The sequence below is a fragment of the Myotis lucifugus genome, unplaced genomic scaffold (genome assembly GCF_000147115.1).
Source record: "Myotis lucifugus unplaced genomic scaffold, Myoluc2.0 scaffold_590, whole genome shotgun sequence".
Lineage (NCBI taxonomy): Eukaryota > Metazoa > Chordata > Mammalia > Chiroptera > Vespertilionidae > Myotis > Myotis lucifugus.
Window position 1 is genome coordinate 260,246 of NW_005871638.1, and position 25,786 is coordinate 286,031.

Below are 25,786 nucleotides of genomic sequence, written 5' to 3' on the forward strand. Positions count from 1 at the left end.
ACACGGACTGAAATAAAGAATATTATTTCCTAATAACAGACCAGAGGAGCACAAGACTCAAACCAAAGATTCGACAAAAAACACCCAATTGGAAAAGCAAAATGAAAAAAGAATCCGAAAGTGTGAAGATAGTGTAAGGAGCCTCTGGGACAGCTTTAAGCGGTCTAATATCAGAATTATTGGAGTACCAGAAGATGAGAGACAGCAAGATATTGAAAACCTATTTCAAGAAATAATGGCAGAAAACTTCCCCCACCTGGAGAAAGAAATGGACTTACAGGTCCAAGAAGTGCAGAGAACCCCAAACAAAAGGAATCCAAAGAGGACCACACCAAGACACATCATCATTAAAATGCCAAGAGCAAAAGACAAAGAGAAAATCTTAAAAGCAGCAAGAGAAAGAGGCTCAATTACCTACAAGGGAATACCCATACGACTGTCAGCTGATTTCTCAACAGAAACTTTGCAGGCCAGAAGGGAATGGCAAGAAATATTCAAAGTGCTGAATACCAAGAACCTACAACCAAGATTACTTTATCCAGCAAAGCTATCATTCAGAATTGAAGGTCAGATAAAGAGCTTCACAGATAAGGAAAAACTAAAGGAGTTCATCACCGCCAAACCAGTATTATATGAAATGCTGAAAGGTATCCTTTAAGAAGAGGAAGAAGAAGAAAAAGGTAAAGATACAAATTATGAACAACAAATATGCATCTATCAACAAATGAATCTAAGAATCAAGTGAATAAATAACCTGATGTACAGAATGAACTGGTGATTATAATGAATCAGGGACATAGAAAGGGAATGGACTGACTATTCTTGGGGGAAAAGGGGTGTGGGAGATGCGGGAAGTGACTGGACAAAAATCATGCACCTATGGATGAGGACAGTGGGTGGGGAGTGAGGGTGGAGGGTGGGGTGGGAGCTGGAAGGAGGGGAGTTATGGGGGGAAAAAAGAGGAACAAATGTAATAATCTGAACAATAAAGATTTAATAAAAAAAAAAAAAAAAACAAAAAAACAATAAGCCCAGTATATTGTAGCCAGTGAAGATATCCTAAAGAAAAAAGATTTGCATCAAACAGACTGTCAAACTACAGCGGGACCACTGGGAGGGTTGGGGAGGAGGAGGTAAGAGATCAACTGAAGGACTTGTATGCATGTATATGAGCATAATCAATGGATGCAAGACACTGGGGTGGGTGAGGGCATGTGCGGGGGCGGGGGGGTGTGTGGTACGGGAAGCAGAGGGAAGGTCAATGGGGGAAAAAAAAGGAGACATATGTACTACTATTTGTAATACTTTAAACAATAAAAGAAAAAGAAAAAGGATTTGCTGTGGAATCTAATAAACAAAATAGAACTGGCCAGTGTTGCACAGTGGTTGAGCGTCTAACTCTGAACCAGGAGGTCATGGTACGATTCCCAGTCAGGGCACATGCCTAGGTTGTGGGCTCCATCCCAGTAGGAGGTGTGTAGGAGGCAGCTGACCCATGCTTCTCTCTCATCATAGATGTTTCTATCTCTCCCTCTCTGAAATCAATAAAAATATATTTAAAAAAAGAACCACAGACACTGAAGCATGCAACAGACTGACGTATTTCAGAGGGAAGTGGGGAGGGGGAAGAGGTTAACCAAAGAACTTTTATGCAAAACCATGGACACAGACAACAGGGTGGTGAAGGCCTGGAGAGGGGGCAGGGTGGAAGTGGTCACAGGGTGGACATTTGTAATACTTAAGCCACTATGTGTCCATAGCATGTTTTTCTCTCCAACACCATATTGTAAACATACACACACACACACACACACACACACACACACACACACACACACACACGGGAGCAATCACACTCTATAATTACTGTGGGTTTGTTCCCATTGTGAGTTCTGCATTTCCTCAGAACCACTAATCCTTCTGGATTTCACAACCCCATGAATCTGTAAGAATAGACCTGTCTCCCCCAGCTATTGACAGGCAGGTTCACTTGGAGTTTTACTGAGATGAGAGGCAGAGCACTTTATACAGAGATAACCATTCACCCAAGCCACTGACTCATAACAAGGACAACAAAAGCAAGTACCTTAATGAAGGAGTGAAGGAAATGCCCGTCACCACCCTGGGCTGTTATTGACACCTCTCAGGGAAGTTGGCGGGCCTACCATTTCCACCGCTACAAACGCTACAAACGCACAAAGGAAATAGCTGGGTGTGAAGGTCAAGGCAGTTAATCACCAGGCGTTAAGGAAGTAAACAAAAGGAGAAAGATAAAATCAGCAAAGGTCATTAGATTTATTTTCAGTTAATATGACATGTCATGTCTTCATCTGTGAAAAGGAACACTGTCCTATCTTGGGCTGGAACTTGGGCGGCCGTAGGAACAACTGTTTCCGTTCCAGACTACCATCTGACGTCACACAAGTGGGGGCTGCCATGGACCCCATGTCACCTCCGTGAAAACGGGGCTCCGAGAGGCTACAGGACTCCCCAGGACACTCCGCCTCAGTGGGAGGAAGATTCAACCTGCCAATGCTGCAGGTCCTCAGCCTCACATGCATTCTCTCTCTCCCACCATCTTAGAGTAGAAACAGGGCTTCAATTCCATTACACAGGGCGGGGCAAAAGGTGGTTTACAGTTGTTCGAATGGGAAACAATGCAATAATTAATAAAGAAGAATACAAGAATAAGCGATGTTTCACATATTCATAACTGTAAACCTACTTTTGCCCTACCCTGTATGATCAGCATAATAATATTATTTTATTTTCCTTGAAAGCTCCTAAGTCAGTGGTAAACCATAGACTAATAACACCCTAGAAAGGGAACATGACATGCAATAGACAAAAACCAGGCTCACAAACACTTTGTTTAATCTTTGTCTAATTTGCTTCTTTGTTTAATTTACTTAGAATGATTAGCATAACAGAAATAAGCTCAGATGTACAGTGGGGCCTTGACTTACGAGTGTCCCGACTAACGAGTTTTTCGAGATACGAGCCGTCTCTCGACCGATTTTTTGCTTTGAATTGCGAGCTAAAATTCGGGTTACGAGCCAGCTTCAGATACCCCACCGCTAGCTGGCGCAGCGAACGTCACAGTGAACGCCACAACATCAGCCCAGCATCACATGTCTCACTTGTTCACTTTTTGATTTGACATATGAGTAATTTGAGTTACGAGCTCCGTCACGGAACGAATTAAACTTGTAAGTCAAGGCCCCACTGTACTTCTATGTTCTCATATTTGATAGTGATATTTAAAAAAGTGAAGCTACAGGTGGAAAATTAACCTTTTTATTTCAAAAGAAATAAGCCCCATGAAGGCAAGAACCATAACCACATGTCAGTTTGTCTACAACTGAACACGGAGCCTCCGGCACAGAGCCTAGTACATGTATGTGCTCAATTTTGTGGAATGAGTAAGTGAATAGACAGATGACTCTATCAAGGAATTATCCTATATAATAAAAGCCTAATATGCAAATTGTCCCCTCGACTGGGAGTTCAACCAGGGGGCGGGGCTGGCCGGCCAACTGCCTGCGGCCCCCCTCACCTCCCCCTCCCCCCCGGCCAGCCCTGCCTAGGCCGATGGCGGCAGCAGGCAGCCAGGGGAAGGGAGGCCCCGGCTGGCAGCCAACAGCCACTAGGGACCCTAACGGTGCATGAATTTCGTGCACTGGGCCTCTAGTTACTAATATGAACACCAGTCTTAAGGACGGGGGAAATGACAGAAGCAGATGGCTACCCTTAATTCAACCTAATATCACACCTCCTCGTAGCAGGGAGCGTTCCTGTATGAAGGGGCCAGCGGAGCTCGCTGTTAAATCAACCCTCATGCAGGCAGTAGAGGAAGTGGGTTCTGGTTGACCTGTAGACAGGTTATTAACTACATGTGTAAGTGTAGTCATAATCTTTCACAAGTAAAAGACTTTTACAAATATAAATTCAGAAAACCTGGTGGTCAAAGTATCCAGTCCCCTCAGTGGACACTTTAACGACACTCTCCTGTGCTCTATTCTAATTCACCGTGAGAAGACTTCCCCATTAAAACAAGCAAGGCCATGCCCAGTGGTGGAGGGAACTGCATAAAATATATATCGTTTCTAATGTGCAGCATAAACATTAACCTGAATAAATGAAATTATGGTTTCCACTCACTGAAACTAAAAGATGAGAAATGACTTGCAACTTTTAAAACACGGCGGCAAGCTGGTGGTGAAGTGCTGGTTAAAGGGCGCAGTGGCTGCACAAAGCTGTCTGGTGATTCCTCCACAAATTAAACATGGAATTGCACTGTGACTCAGCAATTCCACATCTAAATATAAGAACTCGGACGTTCAAAGGTGGAAACAGAACCTTGGTTGGTCTGGCTCAGTGGATGGAGTGTCGGCCTGTGGACTGAAGGGTCCCGGGTTCGATTCCAGTCAAGGGCATATGCCTGGGTTGTGGGCTCGGTCCCCAGTGAGGGGCGTGCAGGAGGCAGCTGATCAATGATTTCCTCTCATCACTGATGTTTCTCTCTCTCTCCCTCTCCCTTCCCCTCTGAAATCAATAAAAATATATTTTAAAAAAAGGAAGAAATTCTGAAATGTAATGATGTGGGTAAACCTTAAAACATTATGTCAGTCACAAAAGGGCAAAACTATTATATAATTTTACTTATATGAGGTCAAATTCACAAATACGGGTAGTCAAATTCACGGAGACAGAAAGAAGTAGAATGGTAGTTGCCGGGGCTGGGGGAGGGGACAGAGAGAGTTAGTGTTTAATGGGGAAGATTTCCATTTGAGATTTAAAAATTCTAGAGACAGGGGAGGGTGGGGGTAAGGGGGAGAGATCAACCAAAGGACTTATATGCAAGCATATCGGCCTAACCAATGGACACAGACAACGGGGGGGTGAGGGCATGAGGCGGGTGATGGGGAGTAATGTGGGGATAAGGACACATATGTAATAACTTAATCAATGAAGAAATTAAAATTTAAAAAATATATTAAAAAATAAAAAAATAATAAATAAAAGTTCTAGAGACGGAGAGTGGTTTTACAATAATGTGGAATGTACTTTATGTCACAAACTGTACAGTTAAAAATGGTTACAAGGGTCAATTTTATGTCTGTTTTCCCACAATAAAAAGAATATTAATGGCTGTAATTACACAGACACTTTAAGGGGACACATGAACTAAGAAATCACTACCTTAAAAAGGTTGCAGAGGAAAGGAGAAGACTATTAATGAAAATAACAAGAATAACTCTGGAAGAATCACTATGCAAAAGACAGAAAGAATCGTGTTCAAATTCACTGCAACACCTACTGGATGGCAGTATGTCCGAACACTGAGCAACGCCGTGAAATATAGAATTCTTGAACCCGAGACTTTAATTAAGTAACCCCTATCACTTTTTAAAAATATATATTTTTATTGATTTCAAAGAGGAAGGGAGAGGGAAAGAGAGATAGGAACATCAGTGAGGAGAGATCAGTTGCCCCTCACCAGGGATGACCCCACAACTCGGGCATGTGCCCTGACCGGGAATCAAACCGTGACCTCCTGGTCCATAGGTCAATGCTCAACCACTGAGCCACTTCGGCTGGGCACCCGTCACTTTTTAAAATCCCACCTCAAAAGCATCTCCCTCTTTGGCCCTTCCGGCCCGAAACCCCCGCTGACTGTCAGGTCTGCCCCCCAGGATCCCTCGGCCTCTGTACTTCCCTCAGCCCTCGTTCATTTCCACTATGAATGCCTGGTCCTGTGGAGGCTTGATCTCAACCATGAACAACTTGGAGTGACCAAATCATTCCGCTCACTTGCGCTCCCACAGTGACAAAGGCGCTGGTGTCCAGCAAAGAAGAAACCACAGAAGGAAGGGCAGCCCACTCCGCACTCCCATACCTTCGGACAGTTGCCCCGAGGAAGGAGCCTGAGAGCTGAGGAAACCACGTCTGGTTTTCCAGCCACTGCCCAGCCCCAAGGCTCAGCAGTCTGGACCCCACACATTTAAGGCAGCTCTGGACGGCGCACTGGACTTCTAAAACAGAACCTGGAGGGCTGCAGAGCACAGGGGACACCTGTGTTCCAGAAGCAAAAGCTAATGCAGGGACGAGAGCAAGGAAGGACGCACAGTCACGGCGCTTAACGACGGGTCACATTCTGAGAAACGCATCCTTAGGTGATGTCCTCGTCATCTAAACATCAGAGTGCACCTACGCAAACCTAGATGGTGCAGCGACTACACACCTAGGCTCTGTGACATGCCAGCGTCATACATGTGGTCTGTCATCGCCCCGAACTCTGATGTGGCACATGACTGTCCGTGCTAACAGTGGGTGTGTCACTCACCTGCCGAATGGACATGGTGCAGAGAATATACAGGAAGATGAAGGAGCAGTCGGTGGTGTCATCCCCCAGCAGATTTCGATGGGACAGTCCTTGGATGTAGGAAAGGGGCGTGAAAGGGAGCTTTGCCACCACTCTGCCATCAAATCTGAAAAGGAAAAAACAAAGATCGTTATTTTTAGAAGCCTGACGAGCCTCTTAGTTCCCGAGAAGAATCTGAAACAGAAATAGAACTTTAAGTCCTTTGATCTTTAAAAGACAAGAAAAGGTGATATTCTAAAAAGAGACCTGAAGTACAAGGAGATAAGGAAGGATGTAAACTGTTCCCGTCAATCTTTTTCTAAACCAGTGACTCTTCATTTTTTCAGTATCAGGATCCTGGAGAGGTTTGAAGCCCTTCCCAAACAGCAACCTTTCAGACGTGTGTGCGTGTGCACATGTTGGCTGAGACTGTAAGGCTGTTTAGTGCATTGTGTTCATAAACAATGTTAAGGAGGGGAATTGCATGAATATAAGGCAGTACTACTACTGGCAGAAATGGCCAGTTATTTCCTAGTCAGTCTATTTCATTAGAACTCATCTGTACATATGACTAAGGAATAAATCAAATGCTGAACTTCAAGCAAAACAGGACCCAAAATCTGTTGCAGTAATCACACAATAAAGCCAAGGCCAACAAGAAAAACTACACAGACGCTACTAAAGCTATAAAAAAATCATTTTAAAATCAGAAGTGTGAGTGACGGAAGGAGACTTGACTTGGGGTGGTGAACACACAATACAATATACAGATGATGTATTATAGATTGTATACCTGAAACCTATACAATTTTACTAACCAATGTCACCCCAATAAATTCAATAAAAAAGTTAAAAAAAAAATCAGAAGTTTGAGTAGTTAGCACCTCTACAGTAAGTACTGAGCCAGAATGTGGCAAGGTTAAGAATACGTGAGTACTGGAGTTGTACCAATGAAGTGTACTCGTCAATTATAAAACCTTTCAGTGTTCGGTTTGTCTGTTCATTCACGGTGATACGCACCCAAGAAATGAGAGAAAGCATGGCAGTGAAAAAAACACTGAATTTAAATTATATGCTAGAAATTACGAGACTTCTGGAAACCTGGGCAAGTTGCTGAATATTCCAAAGGTCCCTCATTAGTTCAGGGGAAATTCTGTATGAAAACGATCAGACACTCTCTGGCCCCTCCCCTAGGCAACAACAGTCACTTCCTCTTCCCGCTACGTACTCCACACACATTTCTGTTGTAACATCCATCATGTATTTGTCTGTCTTCTCTTCCCATACAACGTTGGTATCACCAAGGGCAGGGGCACACCTGACCTGTTATATAATACCTGGCACCATGCTTGGCACAAAGTGGCACTTAACAGATGGGGAGAGAAGAACAGACTGGGGCGGGGGGGTATTTACAGGGAGAGGGAGAGACAGACAGACAGAAATGAAGCCGGGAGGAAGAGTAAGAGAAAGGTGAGGGCGATTCCTATCCTCGTGGGAGGGTTCAGTGAGCTCTGGGGGGATAAGTGGCGCCTGTCACCTGGGCCCTTGCCCAGCCCATTAGAGCAGCTCCGCCATTACGCCGGCCGCACCTGCTGGGTCAGCACAGTAATCTGCTATCATTAACGAGATTACAGTTAAAACTCTATTTTAAGAGTGAAAACATCTTTATATGTCTACCCTTCCTTTGAAGGCCCCACAGTACCCAGTCTTTGCCTATACATAAAACATCCTCCCTATTAAGAGCATGAAAAAGTTATCATATAATTGTATTCTATCAAAATTCAATTTCTGTGATTTCAATAACTGGGTGGAGGTTATGTATGAGGATGTCCCTGTCCTTAGGGAACACATGCTAGTAGTTATGATAAAGGAGCATGAAGCATACTCTCTAATGACTCAGAAAAATACAGAAATCATGTACATATGAGGACATACATGATATGAGAGAGAAAGAGAAAGTGAATGGGGCAAAACGTTAACATTTGTGGATCTGGATAATGGACATACCATTCTTGTAACTTTTCTGTACATTTAAAATATAAAAATACAATATTATCACAGAGTAACAGTTAGGGGTACTCACATGGAATTGAACATCCCCATCAGGGCAGTAAAACAAAAGCCAATTGCAAACATGGATTTCATTCGAACCTGTAAGGAGACCAGCACACTGTCATTTCACACTGCAGAGAAACCACCACCGGAGCACACCCCACAAGTTGCTTTCATGCCATTTTTAAAGGAGCCCTTTGCCAGAAGCTGTCTGACGGCTACCACCCCACCTGCAAGCCCTCTCCTGGCCGCCTGCCGGGGAAGTGCTGGGGGCCAGGAGGCAGCACAGTGTGGGAGGGTCCTGCAAAGGGACAGGCGTGGCGAGCAGCCATCCTGCAGGCCTCATGCTCACTCCTCTTGCTGGCATGAAGAGCACGGTGCCTGGCGGTGCAGCAGAGTGGACCTAGACAGCCCGAGGCTGAGGACGGCTGCCTGCATCGGTGGCATCCTGACATCCGAGCTGCCACTCCAGCCCGGACACCACCTCAGACTCTGGAGCAAGTGAAAACCCTTTATCTGCTTAAGTCTTTGTCAGTCAAGTGTTGTTACTTGAAGCTAACTTCTTTTTTAATTACTATGTCATAAAATATAAATAAACCAAAGATTATAAAGATGTAAGCTTAACAGTAGTTGTATCTGGACCTTTTTTATCTCTTTTTTTCAGTAGTTTCCAAATTTGCTATGGTGAATGTGTAGTAATTGTGTCAACAGAAAAGAAAAGCCTTTTTTTTTTTTATCCTCACCCGAGGATATTTCTCCATTGATTTTTAGAGAGTGGAAGAGAGAGGGAAAGACAGAGAAATATCGATGTGAGAGAAACACATTGATTGGTTGCCTCCTGCACGAGCCCCAACCAGGGCCTGGGGCGGGGCGGGGAGGAGCCTGCAACTAAGGTACGTGCCCTTGACCAGAATCGAACCCGGGACCCTTCGGTCCTCAGGCCGATGCTCTATCCACTGAGCCAAACCAGCTAGGGCAAGAAAAGGCATTTTTTAAAAATGCACCTCTAAATTATAATCTTTCTAATTAAGAATTTCAAAATAAAGATATATAGCAAAGGGCTCTCACTAAGCAAAAGACAACTGTTGGAAAGTTAGGATGCCCTACGTTAAATATACAGAAATGAAATAGAAAATTTGGGCACGCCATATCATAGCCTGCCTACGCCTCAGAAAGACATGCTTGGACAGACTGCTCTTTATAAACGAGCAAATGGACAATGAAATCACTGTCCTTACACGTAATGGTGAGGCTGCCACTCAGAACAGAGGCTCTTGCAGAACAAGAGGCAACAGTGAAGGCCCCCCTGTAACGCCCCACCCCTGTGCTGGGACAACCATTCACCAGAAAACAAAGGTGCAGCATTAACGTAAGAAGATAAAGATAAGGAGAGCCGATCACGAATCACGTGAAAGGAGCCAACGATGACCCCGGGTCAGCCTAAGGACTGTTCACTTCACCAGAGTGAGGTCCCAGCCCACAGCCCACTGCACCGTGGGTGGCCCAGGAACACCCACGATTATCTGCATCCTGCAGACTGTGCAGTTCTGAGAAGGTGAGGGTGGTGTACCTAACGCAAATGCTTTGCTAAAAAACATTGTTTACCAGGAAGTTATATTTGGGACCCTCACCATGGATAGGTCTCTGTTGTTGTTCTTCAGCTTCTCTTCTTGCCTCTCTGAAAAGAAGTGACGAGACAGTTAATACACAGAGTGCTGAGCACTTGGTCGAGGTTAAACGATCACTGACTGGAGACACAAACACACCTGTTTCCCTAGTGCTTGTTTCAGTAAGACGAGCAGAACACCCAGCAAATTATGTTCTGTGTGCTAACAGAACACCAAATGCAGCAGAGCACCAGACTATTTCAACGAAAGAAAGAAAACTCTTTCAAGTTTAACTTTATTTTAATATGTTTTTATTGATTTTTTTTTTAGAAAGAGAGGAAGGGAGAGGGATAGGAGATAGAAACATGGATGGTGAGGGAGAATCACTGGTCGGCTGCCTCCTGCACCCCTCCCTCTGGGGATCAAGCCTGCAACCTGGGCATGTGCCCTGATCGGGAATCGAACCGAGATCTCTTGGTTCCTGGGTCAATGCTCAACTGCTGAGCCATACCAGCGGGGCTCAAGTTTAACTTTTTAAAACTGCCTCTGGTACTGTCTTAACTCTGTACATGAAGATCCACTCTTGTATTACATCGATGGGAACCCATGAAAAAGGCAGGTATCCCACGACAGTCCTGCATTCTGAGCTGTCTCGAATGGAAGACCAACTAATAATATCCCCTGAAATGTCATGGAGATGTGCAATGGAGAAGAAGCAAAATTTAAATTATCTGCCTGATGCAGCCTTCTTTTGTGGAAAATAGCACACAAAGGCGTAGAACGAATACATAAATTAAATCTCAGCAATGTTCTACCATATTTCCAAATCTCTAGGAAAGGAGACCCCCCCACACTCAGTCAAGGGTCAGAATGCCTGCCCTTCTGTCCCCAGCATGGGCTCTGCTGCAGGTCAGCACGGGAATGTTCCCAGTACTCCCTCCCTCTGTTGACCTGAAGCAACCAGTCCACAACCTCTGGCATGAAAATATGAGCTGAGCTTGGCCAGCATGACTCAGTGATTGAGCATTGACCTATGAACCAGAAGATCATGGTTCAATTCTCAGTCAGGGCACATGCCAATCTATGATTCTCCCTCATCATTGATGTTTCTCTCTCCTACTCCCTTTCTCTCTGAAATCAATAAAAATATATATTTTTTAAAAACGATGAGCTGAGCCCATTGGATTCTTTCTCTCAACCAGCCAGTGTGGCTCAGTTGGTTGAGCACTGTCACATGAACCAAGAGGTTGCCAATTCGAATCCCTGTCAGGGCTCATGCCTGGGTTGCGGGCTTGACCCACGGTGGAGGGCATGCTGGAGACACCGATCAATGTTGATGCTTCTCTCTCTCTCTCCCTTTCTCTCTCAAAAATAACTTGAAAAAATATATATCTAAAAGAATTTAAATCAGGAAATCTTAGGAAATTATGTCAATTAACTGTGGGAGCAGAAATAGAAAAATTACAATGTAGTGCTGGCTCCCAAACTTCAGTTTACCTACGAATTGTCTGAGCAGCTTATTAAGAAAGCAGATTCCTGGGCCGCATGTCAAGATGGTGACTCAGTAAAGCCTGGGACTCGACTCAGTCCCTAAGTGTTAACAAGGGTCTGGGGCAGTGCTGACGTGGTGGCCACAGAGCCGTGTGAGGAGCTGGTGCAGAAAGAGCCCGGGACACCAGAGGCAGGTGAAGGCAACGAGTACCTGCGAGAGAAGCACCACCGAGGCCGTGGGGCAGCGGGGCAGCAGGAGAGGGAGAAGCGAGTGTTGGCAGCGGAGCCCTGAAGACAAGGAGCCCACTGGCGGTCTCTCCAGGCTCGCTCGGCCTGACACAGTCCTGCCTTCCTGGAACCAGTCAGGGCAGCTTTTCCTGAGTCTGGGTCACATATGTCCCTAAAACACATCCCTCGTTGCTTCAGGTAACATGGCTGCAGTCAACAAAGTGAAAGCAAAGCCGTGTACCAAGAGTAAACCAGCTCCTCTTCTGCGAGAGGGAGGTGTGAACAGCCACAGCCCCGCACAGGGAAGTAAGAACGGACCACACAACCCTCCGTGTCTGTGCAGGCGCTCGGTCCCAAATTACTGGCTCTACCCGCGCTCCAGCAAACAGCCTCCCGGTGAAGTCCACGGCGTCTCTTCCCTGGACACGGGACACTGCCCTCCGTCCCCTCTACTGGAAATCGCTTCTTTCAGGCTGAATCATCCTGCACAGCCCACCCAGTATGATGCATATTTTTGTAAATAACTCAAGTGGGGACTCTGAACAGAAGAGGAAGGCACAGAGCAGCACTGTGGACCCAGTCAGCACAGAAATGCACAGACTCCACAGCCCTCTGCCATGCTCACCAGCAGCTGGGCAGGCGTCCATCAGTTCAGTGTCCACAGAGAACAATAAGCCACTTATCTATGAGAAGCACTGCTTTTCTTTCTTTTATAAAAATATTTTTTTATTGATTTCAGAGAGGAAGGGAGAGGGAGAGAGTTACAGAAACATCAATGATGAGAGAGAATCATTGATTGGCTGTCTCTTGCACCACCCTACTGGGGATCGAGCCCACAACCCCAGCATGTGCCCTTGATCGACATCGAACCTGGGACCCTTCAGTCTATAGGCCAACGCTCTATCCACTGAGCCAAACCAGCTGGGCTGCACTGCTTTTCTTAATATTGAAAACTAACAGATCAAAACGCCCACCATTTCTTTTTTTTTTCTAAATATATTTTTATTGATTTTTTACAGAGAGGAAGGGAGAGGGATAGAGAGTTAGAAACATCGATGAGAGAGAAACATCGATCAGCTGCCTCCTGCACACTCCCTACTGGGGATGTGCCCGCAACCAAGGTACATGCCCTTGACTGGAATCGAACCTGGGACCCTTCAGTCCGCAGGCCGACGCTCTATCCACTGAGCCAAACCGGTTAGGGCACGTCCACCATTTCTCGTAAAGAGCACCATGGGGTGCTCCGGACAACACTCTCATGAATACCCCGAGGAGGACTCCCGACAGGCTGGATGTGGGCGAGCTGTGCATGACAGGCCCAGCAGTGCCAAGGCGAGTGAGAGGGCAGGGGCAGCCTCACCAAGTCAAAAAGAATGCAGCTGAGGCTACAGATTGCCAAGAGTCGGGCTGAATCTAAGAGTAAAACTTATGAACTAGAGAATGGACAGGCTGTTTGCCTTGTAAGCAGCACCTAATAAATATTATGTCTTTAACTCCTGATAAGACTCTGATACTCAACTCTTCATAAATATTATTTCTCTTCACTTTTAATGATATTCTTTGGTGAGCAAACCTTCAAGGCCGCATTCCATGTTAAGATAAGGTTGAGTGTAGATCCTGTGTCGTCGACTGAAGGCAAAACTACTGGAAAGAACTGTCCATTTTCAAGGTCTCAGTTGCTCACCTTGCCTGCTCTCCCTCATCTACCCAGTCGGGCTCCTGCCTCCATCGTGCTGCGGAAATCACTCTTGCTAAGTCATCAATAGCTTCCGTTCTGCCCCGCAGGCACTTAACACCCACTTTCCCGCTCCTGTCCCTGAAACGCTCCCCTCAACCTCTGCGACTCCTTTCCAACTGCTCGGGCTGTGCCTCTGCAGAGCTCCACTCCCACTGCCCTCAGACACCGTTTCCTCAGGACTCTCCGCCCACAGCCTGGCTTTTCTTACTCTAGACCAGTGGTCGGCAAACTCGTTAGTCAACAGAGCCAAATATCAACAGTACAATGATTGAAATTTCTTTTGAGAGACAAATTTTTTAAACTTAAACTATATAGGTAGGTACATTGTTATTAACTTAATCAGGGTACTCCTAAGGCTTAGGAAGAGCCACACTCAAGGGGCCAAAGAGCCCCATGTGGCTTGCGAGCCGCAGTTTGCCGACCACTGCTCTAGACCAGTGGTTCTCAACCTTGGTTGCACATTAGAATCACCCGGGAATCTTTTTAAAATCCTGATTTCTGGGCCTCATCCTCCAGAAATTCTGTTTCTTTGTTACTAATGTTGTGGCCCCACCCTATAACAAAGACATAGAATTTTCGGAGGATGAGGCCCAGAAATCAGGATTTTAAAAAGATTCCCAGGTGATTCTAATGTGCAGCCAATCGATGATTCTCTCTCATCATTGATATTTCTCTCTCCCTTCCTCTCTCTGAAATCAATAAAAAATATATTTAAAAAAAATAAAAGTATGTAAAGGGCTTACCTCAGTGTTGCATAGTGAATGCTCAATACGTACTGACCAGCACTTTTGTTTCTATTTTGATTTAGCTAACTCAAACTAAAGCTTCAAGATTCAGCCAAAGCATCATCTCTTCAAGAAAACCTGACCCCTTAGGTTGGTTTGGATAGACTTTCTCTTTACTCTCATGACACTCAGAATGTGTCTGTACAAACAGTACTGCACGGATCTGTTTTCGCCGTCTGCACAGACCTCCTAAAGGACGGAACTTCCTCTGCCTTGTTTCTCCAGTGCCTACCAGAGTGACTGACCCGCACAGAGCAGATGTAGGTAACATCTTGCCACGGAAACAGACGAGCAGGCCACGTCGAAACCCCTGCCCCTGCACTGAACTGAGAAGCTTGCACCAGAGGGGACCAGGCAGAGGCCCACCTGGCAGGACTCCCTGCTGGGATGTAACAGCAGTGACCTGGGTACAGAAACATCGCTTCTGAACCAAATACATGCTTTTCTTTTATTTCAGAGTTAGGAAGCATCATAAATACAAAGCACATCTAGTCATTTATAAATGGTCTCTTTGGAACAGAATTACATTTGGTAACTAAATTCTACAACACACTGAAAAACCAAAGTCATGTCATTATCTTTCAGGCGACATAAAAATTCCTCAGCAGAAAATTTCCGACCCTAAGTGGGTTTCCATCACCAGTCAATTCTAGGTAAGGAAGCCATGGCAATAACATAAGTAGCTCAGACTTACCTGGAAATAATCATGTCAGGTATTAAAAACAATGTGCTTTTGCAAACTACACGAAGAACCCTCAGCAAGTTCAAAAGCCACAACTGTCAACATCATTTACTAAAACTGAAATTTCAAAGCTAAGACCCAAAAGGAGCAACTGCCTGAACATGTCCCACAGAACGGTTGAGAGAATCAAGTAAGAGAACATAGCAAGTGCTCGGTAAACCATACAGTCACTCACACACACACACACACACACACACACACACACACACACACGAGTTACCTTGGTCACCATCTTTTATAGCATCATTACCTGAGAATTTACTTCTTCCAAGAAAACCTAAATTTTGTGTATACCAATAACTCATCTTACCTATTTTCTTTTTTTGTTGTCGGCCAGCTGACTCTGTTATTGTTTCCTTCTTCTTTTCCACTGTAAACAACATAGTAACACAGTACAAATTAATTGCTCGTTGTACTAAAGCAGTGGTTCTCAACCTTCCTAATGCCACGACCCTTTAATACAGTTCCTCATGTTGTGGTGACCCCCAACCATAAAATTATTTTCGTTGCTACTTCATAACTGTAATTTTGCTATTGTTATGAATCGGAATGTAAATATCTGATATGCAGGATGTATTTTCATTGTTACAAATTGAACATAATTAAAGCATAGTGATTAATCACAAAAACAATATGCAATTATATATGTGTTTTCTGATGGTCTTAGGCGACCCCTGTGAAAGGGTCGTTTGACCCCCAAAGGGGTCGCGACCCACAGGTTGAGAACCGCTGTACTAAAGAAACAAAAGCTCCTTTACCACAGCTGAACCAATGGAAGAAGCTTACAGGAAAGTTACACGCTGACTTTATGATCATGATTAAGTCAACTGGTCTGCTCTCACACCTGCTGACAGTAAAAGGTGGACACAACATTCTAAGACTAAAACAGCAATATGGTAGCATCTTTAGTCAAATACCCATGAAGGATTGTAGAACACAATCATAATCTAAACAGTGAGTTTTCAGACCATCAGTGGAGGGTGACTGCCTCAGGTAGAGTCCAAGCACATTTTGAGTTCTGCTCTCACGTAACTATAGCTAATTGTAGTTATAGTCTCATGTTCACTACAGAAGATAGGACCCACTCATTCAGCTATTGGCTGCCTACCTAACAGGCACTGCTCTAGGTAGATAAAGAGATAAACATGATTCATGTCCTCTAAAGAGCAATCTCTGTGAGGGAAGATAAATAAAAATTATAGTATAGAAAATAGGCAAGATAGACACATGCACAGGGTAGGAAGAGCTAAGACCAACTTAAAATTTTTTAAAATTGATTTTAGAGAGAGAGGAAGGGAGAGGGAGAGACACATCGTGAGAGAGAAGCATTGCCAGGTTGCCTCCTGTATGTGCCCTGACTGGGGCTCAAACCCGCCACCTAGTATGTGGCCTGACTTGGGAATAGAATCCGCGACCCTTCAGTGCACAGGATGATGCTCCAACTGAGCTATACTGGCCAGGGCAGACCAACTTTTTTTGATGTGTTTCAATAAATATGATAGAGTAACCATATGTTTTTAAAGAGGGATAGTGAAATATATTTATATTTTATAGTAACTATCTTTAATCCCCATTGAATAGACTAAGAATAAATATGTCAAAAATGCCGTTCACTTGGTTTATTTATATGATCTGTTCCATATATTATCTCAGTATACTTCCTTCACTAGAAAACAATACAGTGCATGTATTATTTCTAAAAGTTGCATTAAAGAGAACTGTGAGGTAGGATACTTTCCTTCATTACATTAAGTATGCTGCTGAGTTCTAAAAGCAAAGTTGGTATTCCTGCTTTATGAAGGTATAAAGTTCTATTGGACTGCAATACTGCAAATTAAATGGTGAAGTGCTGACTAAAATAAAGTGTGTGAGTGTGTATGTGTGTGTGTGTGTGCGTGCACATACACGCATGCACACATATTGGGCAACTAAGTAACAGATACTATTCTAGTTAGATAAAAGATAAAACACTAGCCCAGCCATTGTGGCTCAGTGGGTGAGCATCAACCTATCGACCAGAAGGTCACCGTTCGATACCTGGTCAGGGAACATGCCCAGATTGCGGGTTCGATTCCCAGTGGGGGGCAAGCAGGAGGCAGCCAATTCATAATTCTCTCATCATTGATATTTCTCTCTCCCTCTCCTTTTTTCACTCTGAAATCAATAAAAACATATATTTTTTAAATTTTTTTAAAAAAATATATTTTATTGATTTTTTACAGAGAGGGAGGGAGAGGGATAGAGAGTTAAAAACATCGATGAGAGAGAAACATCGACCAGCTGCCTCCTGCACACCTCCTACTGGGGATGTGCCCACAACCAAGGTACATGCCCTTGACCGGAATCGAACCTGGGACTCTTCAGTCTGCAGGCCGATGCTCTATCCACTGAGCCAAACCGGTTTGGCAAAACATATTTTTTAAAAAAAGATAAAACACTATGGGGGAGAAAAAGAGATTTAGAATAAACCTACTTAGGGACAGATCATAAAAGGAAGTTAAATCAAATTTTATAAGATGCCACAGAAATAACATTTTTTTAAAAATGGACAGAAATTGAATGGTTTACTCTGTATCATTATGACTAAGCAAAGAAACAAAAATATTTCTTTCCCACCCAGGACTAACTACGTGGCATTTAACTGTAACGGCGTAAAAAACGGGGGGGCGGGGGGGTGGGCAAGAGACAGAGGCCAGGAACAGAAGATAAGGTGCTCCCTGAGCACTAGGCGGTCTTCCAGCAGACTGGACTGAGACAGATAAATCTTCTCTAGGGATACGATCATCTTTTAACCTCCTGTTTTCCTAACCCTTTTGTGTTGATATTTATTCACCAGAGCCTCGCCTCATAACAAGCAGTGGAGATGCTGGAGTTGAGAGATAAAATGAGGACCCTGAAATGCGTTTAGCCCATGACCTGGCGTTGCTGCACTCTGAGTTCCAGATTCTCTCAGCTATAAATTATTTAAAAAACTCCAGCCTGTTCTTCTGCGAACAACAGAAGCACTTCACACTTCATAATAATTTGTACTCAATAAATGCTCCCATACAATTCTGTTACAGCAGTGAATTACACATATTTTAATCTTTCTCTTGACATGTTCTTTCATTGGTCTCTACTAGGAAAGGAGACTTTCTGATCTTTAGAATGCACCTGACTGCTGATATTCACAGATCACCTGAATCAACCCATTGTGTGCCTTTAAAAAAGCATCTTTTGTCAAAGGCCAGCCACAGCAGGGCAGCTTTTCCGAAAATATCAGTATTCCCCAAATAATGTCAAGGATCAGATCAGCACAAGAATCTAATCTGAAGTCAAATCTTTGTATGTTTTTGTGTTTCTCAAAAGCCCTACAAACTTTTCCTGCTTAGATCCACAGCACCTTCTGAATAGAGGATGTCAGAAGAGATCATGCATTTGCAACTAGGACATTTGTTCAAAGAGGAACTTACCTTATTTCTTCCTGTGAAACGTCTCCAGTGCTCAATATAACAGTTGTCCATTTGATTATAACTATCTAGAAGACAGGCTCTATGCCCATTTATTTTGTACCAGAGGCCCGATGCACGAAATTCGTGCAAGAGGAGGCCTTCACAGCTACAGCGGCTGCCTCAATCCCGCAGCTGCAGCCCCAGCTCCATCCGGAAGGTCGTCCGGAAGCTTGTTCCACTGTTCGGGCATTCGGTCGATTTGCATATTACACTTTTATTATTATAGATTGAACTCATCATGATTAACTCTACACACAGCAAGCTATCAAATGTCAACTGATCACAGACATGCAAGTAATACACACTTTCTGAGTTTCCATAGTTCCCCCAAACTAGAGGACCTGAGACTATGAGAAATGCAGGGGTCATTCCAATCATCAGCCTACCTCATACTTACCTTCACAGCAGCATAGTAAAGGATTATATTAAAAAGTACAACTATGGCCCTGGCCAGTTTGGCTCAGTGGATAGAGCGTCGGCTTTCGGACTCAAGGGTCCCGGATTTGATTCCGGTCAAGGGCATGTACCTTGGTTGCGGGCACATCCCCAGTGGGGAGTGTGCGGGAGGCGGCTGATCTGATCGATGTTTCTCTCTCATTGATGTTTCTAACTCTCTATCCCTCTCCCTTCCTCTCTGTAAAAATCAGTAAAATATATTAAAAAAAAAAAAGTACAACTATGGGAGCTTTGCTTGGCAACTACTTTACTTTGAATTTGGGTGTAGAGTGAAGACAACTGATTTCTATAATTCAGGTAATTAGAAACGAAGCAATTAGAGTGGAAGTAAAGAAGCTCATAAGCTATTTGTGTGAAAATTAAGGTAGAGAATATTATCCAAACAAATGTGAAGCTAAATGAAATTTGTTTCACGAGGCTTCTCACTGACACATGACATGAAAGGTGTATACAGACACCATCGCATGATGGCCGACTAGTGTATGATCACAGCAGAACAAGTTCTCACAAAGAAAGCAGGTCAGTGTGGGTGGAACAGGTGAGTGGCAGGGAAAGTGTATCAGAGCAGTAAAGGGAAAGGTTATGTCCACTAGAAGGATTTTGTTAATCCTCACCTAAGGCCATTTTTCCATTGATTTTTAAGGAGAGTGGAAGAGAGAGGGAAAGACAGACAGAAACATCAATGTTAGAGAAACACATCCATTGGTTGCCTCCTGCATGAGCCCCAATCAGGGCCCAGGCGGGGAGGAGCCTGCAATGAAGTTATGTGCCCTTGACCGGAATCGAACCCAGGACCCTTTGGTCTGCAGGCTGAAGTTCTATCTACTGAGCCAAACTGGCTAAGGCCACTAGAAGGATTATGGCTTCTCTGAGCGAAAAAGGAACACCATCATAGGGTTATGAGCAGAGGGACATCATCTGATAGGCTTTTGAAAGGATTATCCTGGCTGTTATCTTGGGAACAGACTACAAGGGGACAGAGACACTTGTTGGAGGCTATTGCGATTATCATGCAAAAGATGACGGTGCCTTGGACCATGGAAGACCAGCGGAGGTGATGAAAAGTAGTCAGATTCTGGATATATCTGAAGGCAGCCCAACAGTATTGGATGTAGACAGTGAGCGAAGAGTCAAGGACACCACACAGGGATGATGGCCGGAGCAAGTGGAAGGACAGAAATCCACTGAGCACAGGCAAGAAAGCTACCAATGCAGCAGGCTTGGGAGCGAGGAACAAGAGTTCAGTTGGATGTGCTGGGTTTGAGATGTGTATTAGACATTGCAGTGAATCGACAGTTAAGAATATGAATCTTGTATTAGAGAGAGAGAGTAGGAGCATAAATTTGGAGGTCACTGGCAAACAGAGCACACATATGAGTTCACCACTAGGAATCAACCCAACAACAGGAGGTCAAGAAGAGGAACCAACAAGAAAACTGCAAGAGAATGACCAGCCAGAGGAAAGCAAGACCAAGGAGTGTAGTGTCCAGGACCAAATGAAGACAGTGTTCCAGGGCCTCTGGCCTGCACTCCTGGAGCATGGAGGTACCTTCCCCAACCAGGGAAATCCTGAGAGAGGATCACGCCTGTGCAGGTAAAGATAATGAACCTGGTTTTAGATATGTTGGGGTGCACTGTCAATAATAAGGGGAGGAACAGTAAGCTGTAATTTAAAAAGCCTGAGTTTGTCCAATTCTTTATTTGTTCTGTGACCTTATTAAGCCTCAATCTCCTTTCCTATAAAGGAGGAGAATATTCATACAACCAACCACAAATGGTTGTTATGGGATCAAATGACACATTATAAGAAAGAAAACATCAAGCTCTTATAAGACATAAAGCCCTGCGGAAATTCCTTCTTTATTTCAGACAATAAACTCTACTTGTTCTTAACCTTTTTGTCAAACACACCTTCAACCAAAAGAAACATGACTTCTTCCCCAGGACACCATTTACCTTAATACCAATCATAGTGACTGTTGTTCATCAAACACATCTTAGTCCTTAAAATACCCCTCCTTTTGCATCTATGCTATGTCCTTTATCTGGAAATCCTTCCCCCGTCTCATCCTCCATCCAAATTCTCACCTCCCATGAAGGACTGCAAGGTCTCCTGCATCACAAAGGTTTCCCTGCACGTAACACATACCTCTGACGTCACTGACATTTTGCACAAAAGCCATATTCCTAAATAGACTTCAAGCTGGAATCGTCTCTGCGTCCCTACAAGGTTTTTGTACGGGCTGGTGCTGCTCCACTATTCACTACCAACATGCGCTGCCTTGAGACTGACCCGTGAAACTACGTCTGAAGGGAGCTGCCATACTCACGTTTTTTACTCTGTTTTTCCACTTCCGCCTTCAGCCTCTTGTACTTGTCCGTCCTGTAAACCAGAACCCAGGTGATACCTGCAACATGAAGCGCAACGTGCTCATGGAGAAATGTTTGCAACGGTTCCCACGACAGTCATTAGTGGCCACGGTTGGGTAAGGAAGGATTTCAACTCTTTTGCTTTATAGGCGCCGGTAGTTAAAACGACGGACTCTTAACCAACTGCACCTGTACCGTGATGACAAGGCGTCTCCGCAGACACTCAAGGGACCAAAGAACCCAGGCCACCGCGTGCACACGATCCCTCCCGCCCGAGTCGCCGAGCAAGCAGGGCTGACGACCTGCCCGGTGTGGCGCCGGGGACCCCTGGCCTGGGGCCTTCCCCTCTGGGACAGCTCAGACGTCAGGGAAGCAGCGCCCTCACCCTCGGCGAGAAGAGCCGTGCACACGGAGATGAACACGATGAGCAGCGTGTCCGCGAACATGGTGCTCATCCTGCACTTCCGGCTCTGCACTCCCACCCGCCGGGGGGAAGCGCTCGACAGCCACGGAAAATGAGCGAGAAACGACTTTCCTAGACTTCAGGACCACCGAGCAGCACCGCGCCGCTGACAGATCGGGAGCCACACTTCCGCTTCCGGGGCACAGCTCCGGAAGGGCTCCGTTCGGAGAGCCGGGCGGGGCCCTCGTGGAAACGCAGCCGCGTTCGGGCGGGCCTCGCGAGAGTTGGAAGTTGGGCGGCTGAGGCTGGCGGCGGCCGGAGACCTGGTCCGCTGCGTGGAGCCGCGGGCTCCGGGCGCGCTAGCTCCCGGCCCGGGGGCCACGTGGCCGGACTCGGCCGCGCTCCGCCGGCCCCCCACCGCCTCGGCCCCGCTCCAGGGCCGGCCAGGTAGTTGGCCTATGTTTGCGGCAAAGTGAGAGACTGAGGTCCTCGCGGGCGACATGCACCGCGCGCTGCTGGGGCCGCCGAAGAGGGACGCGCTGGCCCCCGGGAACCGCGCCCTCGCGGAGGGGCTGCGCGGTGTGGTTGAGGTTCGTAGACCCGGGGAGGGGGCAGCGCGCGGGAGCAGTGAAGCAGGGACTCGGAGGCGGAGCGCTTGGGGGGGTGGGGGGGGCGGACAGTACGCGGAGCAATGAGGGTGTCGCGAGCCCAGTGTCGCAGGGTCCCAGTGCGCTCTCCCGCGGGCTGCGCGGAGGGACGTGGCGGGAGGCAGCGGAGGAGGGAAGGAGCAGCGCCGTTCGAAAGGAGCAGCCCATGCGTCCAGCCAGTTCCCCTGCGGGACCGTCACCCGTTCCAACACCTCCCCTTTTCCCAGAAGCCCCAGGAGCCCTGGTGTTCCGTGAAAGTTCACTTATGAGTGCTGGCACCTCATTAAAATAAAAAATAAAAACCCTGCTGTGTCGGTCACAGAAGACGTCTCAGCAGCCTGCTTTCAGCCTGGTGTGTGTGTGCGCGCCCTGCGCTATCACTGCGTCTTTTAAACTCCAATGCGCTTTATTCCTGGCGCTCGGGCTACACCGCTTGTGGCCTGATGAGTTGTAGGTGCACTTCTGTGTTCTCTTTACACTTAGAGGCAGAGACCCCGTTCCTTAGACATGGAGTGCCTACCTGGGCCGGACAGTGGTGGGCCCTGCGGGGCCAGAGCGGGTGGCACAGGTCCTGTTAAGGTCCGCATTGTGAGAAGGGGAAATAGAGGCAGGTGTTCCTGAAATGTGGGGGCACACACGAGGGCAGGACCGCTTCCTGGAGGAGCCGGAAGGCTTTCCATTTGAGCTACACCTTGACCTGAGTAGTTCCGGCAGGTGGGTCAGCCTTGCATGGCCCATGGTCAGTGAGGTGCAGGGAGAACATGGCCTTGAAGTCGCACCTGGTTCCGTTCTGGCTGTGCCACTTAATTGACAGTCGCCCTGAGCAGATGGTTCCGGCCTTGAGCCTCAGTTTCCTTTTCTGTAAAATGTTGATAACACCAGCTTCGTCTACCGTTACGGAGAGAGCGTGAGGAAGAGTGCGTTATTGAGCTGTCCCTGGCACACAGTTCATCAGGTCCAGCATCTGCTGACCAGGAGATGGGCCATCACTCTATGTCCCACTGACGGAGAAAATAAACAACGGATGAAGCTATGCCACCCATTGGTTGGAAGATGCCTTTTATTCATAGGTGTTAAAATGTGAGGGGAAAGTAGCCGTCAATGAAATTGGGGAGTGAAGCATTTCACGGATCCCTGAGCACGTTTACTGCAGAACCAGGCACTGCTAGGATGTTCCCTCCTCCAGGGCAATAGTGTCGTAACCTGGGCCCCACGTTGGAACCAGTGCTAGAGGCAAATTCATAACAGCTGTTCTGCATCCTGCCGATTCTTTTGTCATATTTTCAGGTTCTAAGCTCTCAGGTTTCCCCATGAGGACCACCCACCAGAGTTCACTGTCCTGCTCCCGTTTCTATGACCAGGCTTTTGTCCTGGGACTTCCTTTACCTTTCTCTAGGGTATGGTTTGCTTTCCCCTGGACCCACATCTCCCTCCTTCGTCTATACTTTATGTTGTACACCCTCAGGTGACTTCCTGTGAAAGGCAAATGACAAATATGCCTGCAGTGTTCTCACATTATAAGTGGGCTTAGTAATAATACTGTTCTTTTAAAAAAATGTTCAGTACTAGGCTAGGCATTGTAAAGGTTAAGAGAGAAATTTAACCCCTGCTTATAACTGAGGTATGAAAGGATACGGGCTTCAGGTTTTTTGGTTCATTTGTTTTTATATTTTTAACTAGAGGTCCGATGAAAGAAATTTGTGCAAGGGGCTTGGCCCTCACAGCCCCAACTGCCTCGGCCCTCACAGCCCCGGCTTCTGACGGTCGTTCCGCTGTTCGGCCGTTCGGTCGATTTGCATATTACTCTTTTATTATTATCGATGATTTTAGAGAGGAATGGAGAGGGAGAGATAGAAACATCCTATATAATAAAAGGGTAATATGCAAATTGACCCTAACAGGGAAACGACCACTCGACCAGTCACTGAGGTGCACTGACCACCTCTTGGTCCCTTTCCCCAGCTGGCATGCTCCCATCATCCGATGGCAAACGGGGAACCAGGGGTGGGTGGGAGGGGGACGCAGGCGGCACCAGGCCAAGGCCACCACCCTGCTGGTCTCCCCACACACAGAGGGCAACCTGTGGTGGGGTCGGGGCCAGTGAGGCCAGCAGGCTCTGATCGCCCAATGGTGAACAGGGAACAGAACTGGGGGTGGGTGGTGTGAGCAGCTGGGAAAAATGGCCCTGATCGCAGGCCAGGCCTAGGGACTGTACCTGCGCATGAATTTCATGTGCTGGGCTTCTAGTCAATGATGAGAGAGAATCATCAATTGCTTTCTGCAGGCCCACCACTGGGGATCAAGTCCACAACCTCAGGCATGTGCCCAAACCCGGACTGCAACCATGACCTCTTGGTTCATAGTTCAACACAGTCACTAAGCTACAACAATTGGGCAGGCCTTCAGGTTTGACTCCTAACCCAACTCATGCAAGCTGTAGTACTTGAGCAAGTGATTTAATTTCTATGGGCCTCATTTTCTTTTAATCTATAAAGTGGCAAGTTAGGATATATTTATACAGCACTCCAAATGAATGGCACAATATGGATTAATCCTAGAAATACAGGGTGGAGCAAAAGTAGGTTTACAGATGTGGGTACATGAAGCAGTTTATTTTTATATTATTATTTCCCATACACACAACTATAAACCTATTTTTGTCCCACCTGTATAATATAGAGTGAAAAGAATAATTAAAAATTATATACAACATGCATTAGGCTTTTCATAAAGTTAATAACTTTATAAAAATCCCCCCCAAACACTGTTTAGGATGTTAAAAGAAAAAGCAAGAGAATGATGATTTTGCTGGTGTTGGCTTGAATGGGAAAAGGCTGGGTGAGGTAATGGAGCATCAGAGGTGAATGTAAATGTAAATTTATGTCCTGGTTTCCCTGTTGGTGGTGATGTCATGGGAAGTGGCAGCATGGCTGAACGCGCTGATGAAGAGAATGTCATGAGCCAAGAATAATGATGAATCCAGTTTTCTGCATCTGAGGTCCAAATTGTTTAACTGTCGCATTCAGCTTTATACCTGATTGATATAAGAAGAAAGTGGGCAGTAATCGTTTGAACTACATGCTATCAGGCAAAAACAATGCTCTTTTAAAAATGTCACATTCCTCTTGTGGCTTCACTTACCCTCTGGTTGATTGCCACTTTTTTTTGTTGTTGTTAATCCTCATCTGAGGATATTTTTTCCATTGATTTTTTTAGGGAGGGAGGGGGAGAAAGAGAGAGAAACATCGATTGGTTACCTCCCGCCTGCTCCCCTACTAGGGCCGGGGATTGAACCCGAGACCGGTCAGTGTGCTGGGCTGATGCTCTTAACCTCTGAGCAACACCAGCCAGGGCTGATTGCCACTTTTGCCTGGGCATTTAAGCTTCCCAGTTTCAGAAGATCGGTGATAGT

At 45.8% G+C, this 25,786-nt stretch overlaps 1 protein-coding gene across 2 annotated transcripts in view; it reads right to left on the minus strand.

Moving 5' to 3' along the window:
- TMCO1 (transmembrane and coiled-coil domains 1) overlaps positions 1-21,970 on the minus strand; it is a 28,665-nt gene extending 6,695 nt beyond the window's left edge. Inside the window, exons 1-7 of one of the 2 annotated variants that reach the window (XM_023745860.1) lie at positions 21,710-21,970; positions 21,285-21,362; positions 15,318-15,377; positions 10,048-10,094; positions 8,448-8,515; positions 6,347-6,491; positions 2,184-2,230 (exon numbers count right to left, since the gene is read on the minus strand). In XM_023745860.1, the coding sequence (XP_023601628.1) occupies positions 2,222-2,230; positions 6,347-6,491; positions 8,448-8,515; positions 10,048-10,094; positions 15,318-15,377; positions 21,285-21,362; positions 21,710-21,779 (477 nt within the window). In that variant the 5' untranslated portion in view covers positions 21,780-21,970 and the 3' untranslated portion in view covers positions 2,184-2,221. Of the gene's footprint in view, positions 1-2,183; positions 2,231-6,346; positions 6,492-8,447; positions 8,516-10,047; positions 10,095-15,317; positions 15,378-21,284; positions 21,363-21,709 lie in introns of those variants that run through there. The other variant, XM_006104692.3, reaches the window with a different exon arrangement.
- Between the last annotated feature and the right edge of the window lie 3,816 nt (positions 21,971-25,786).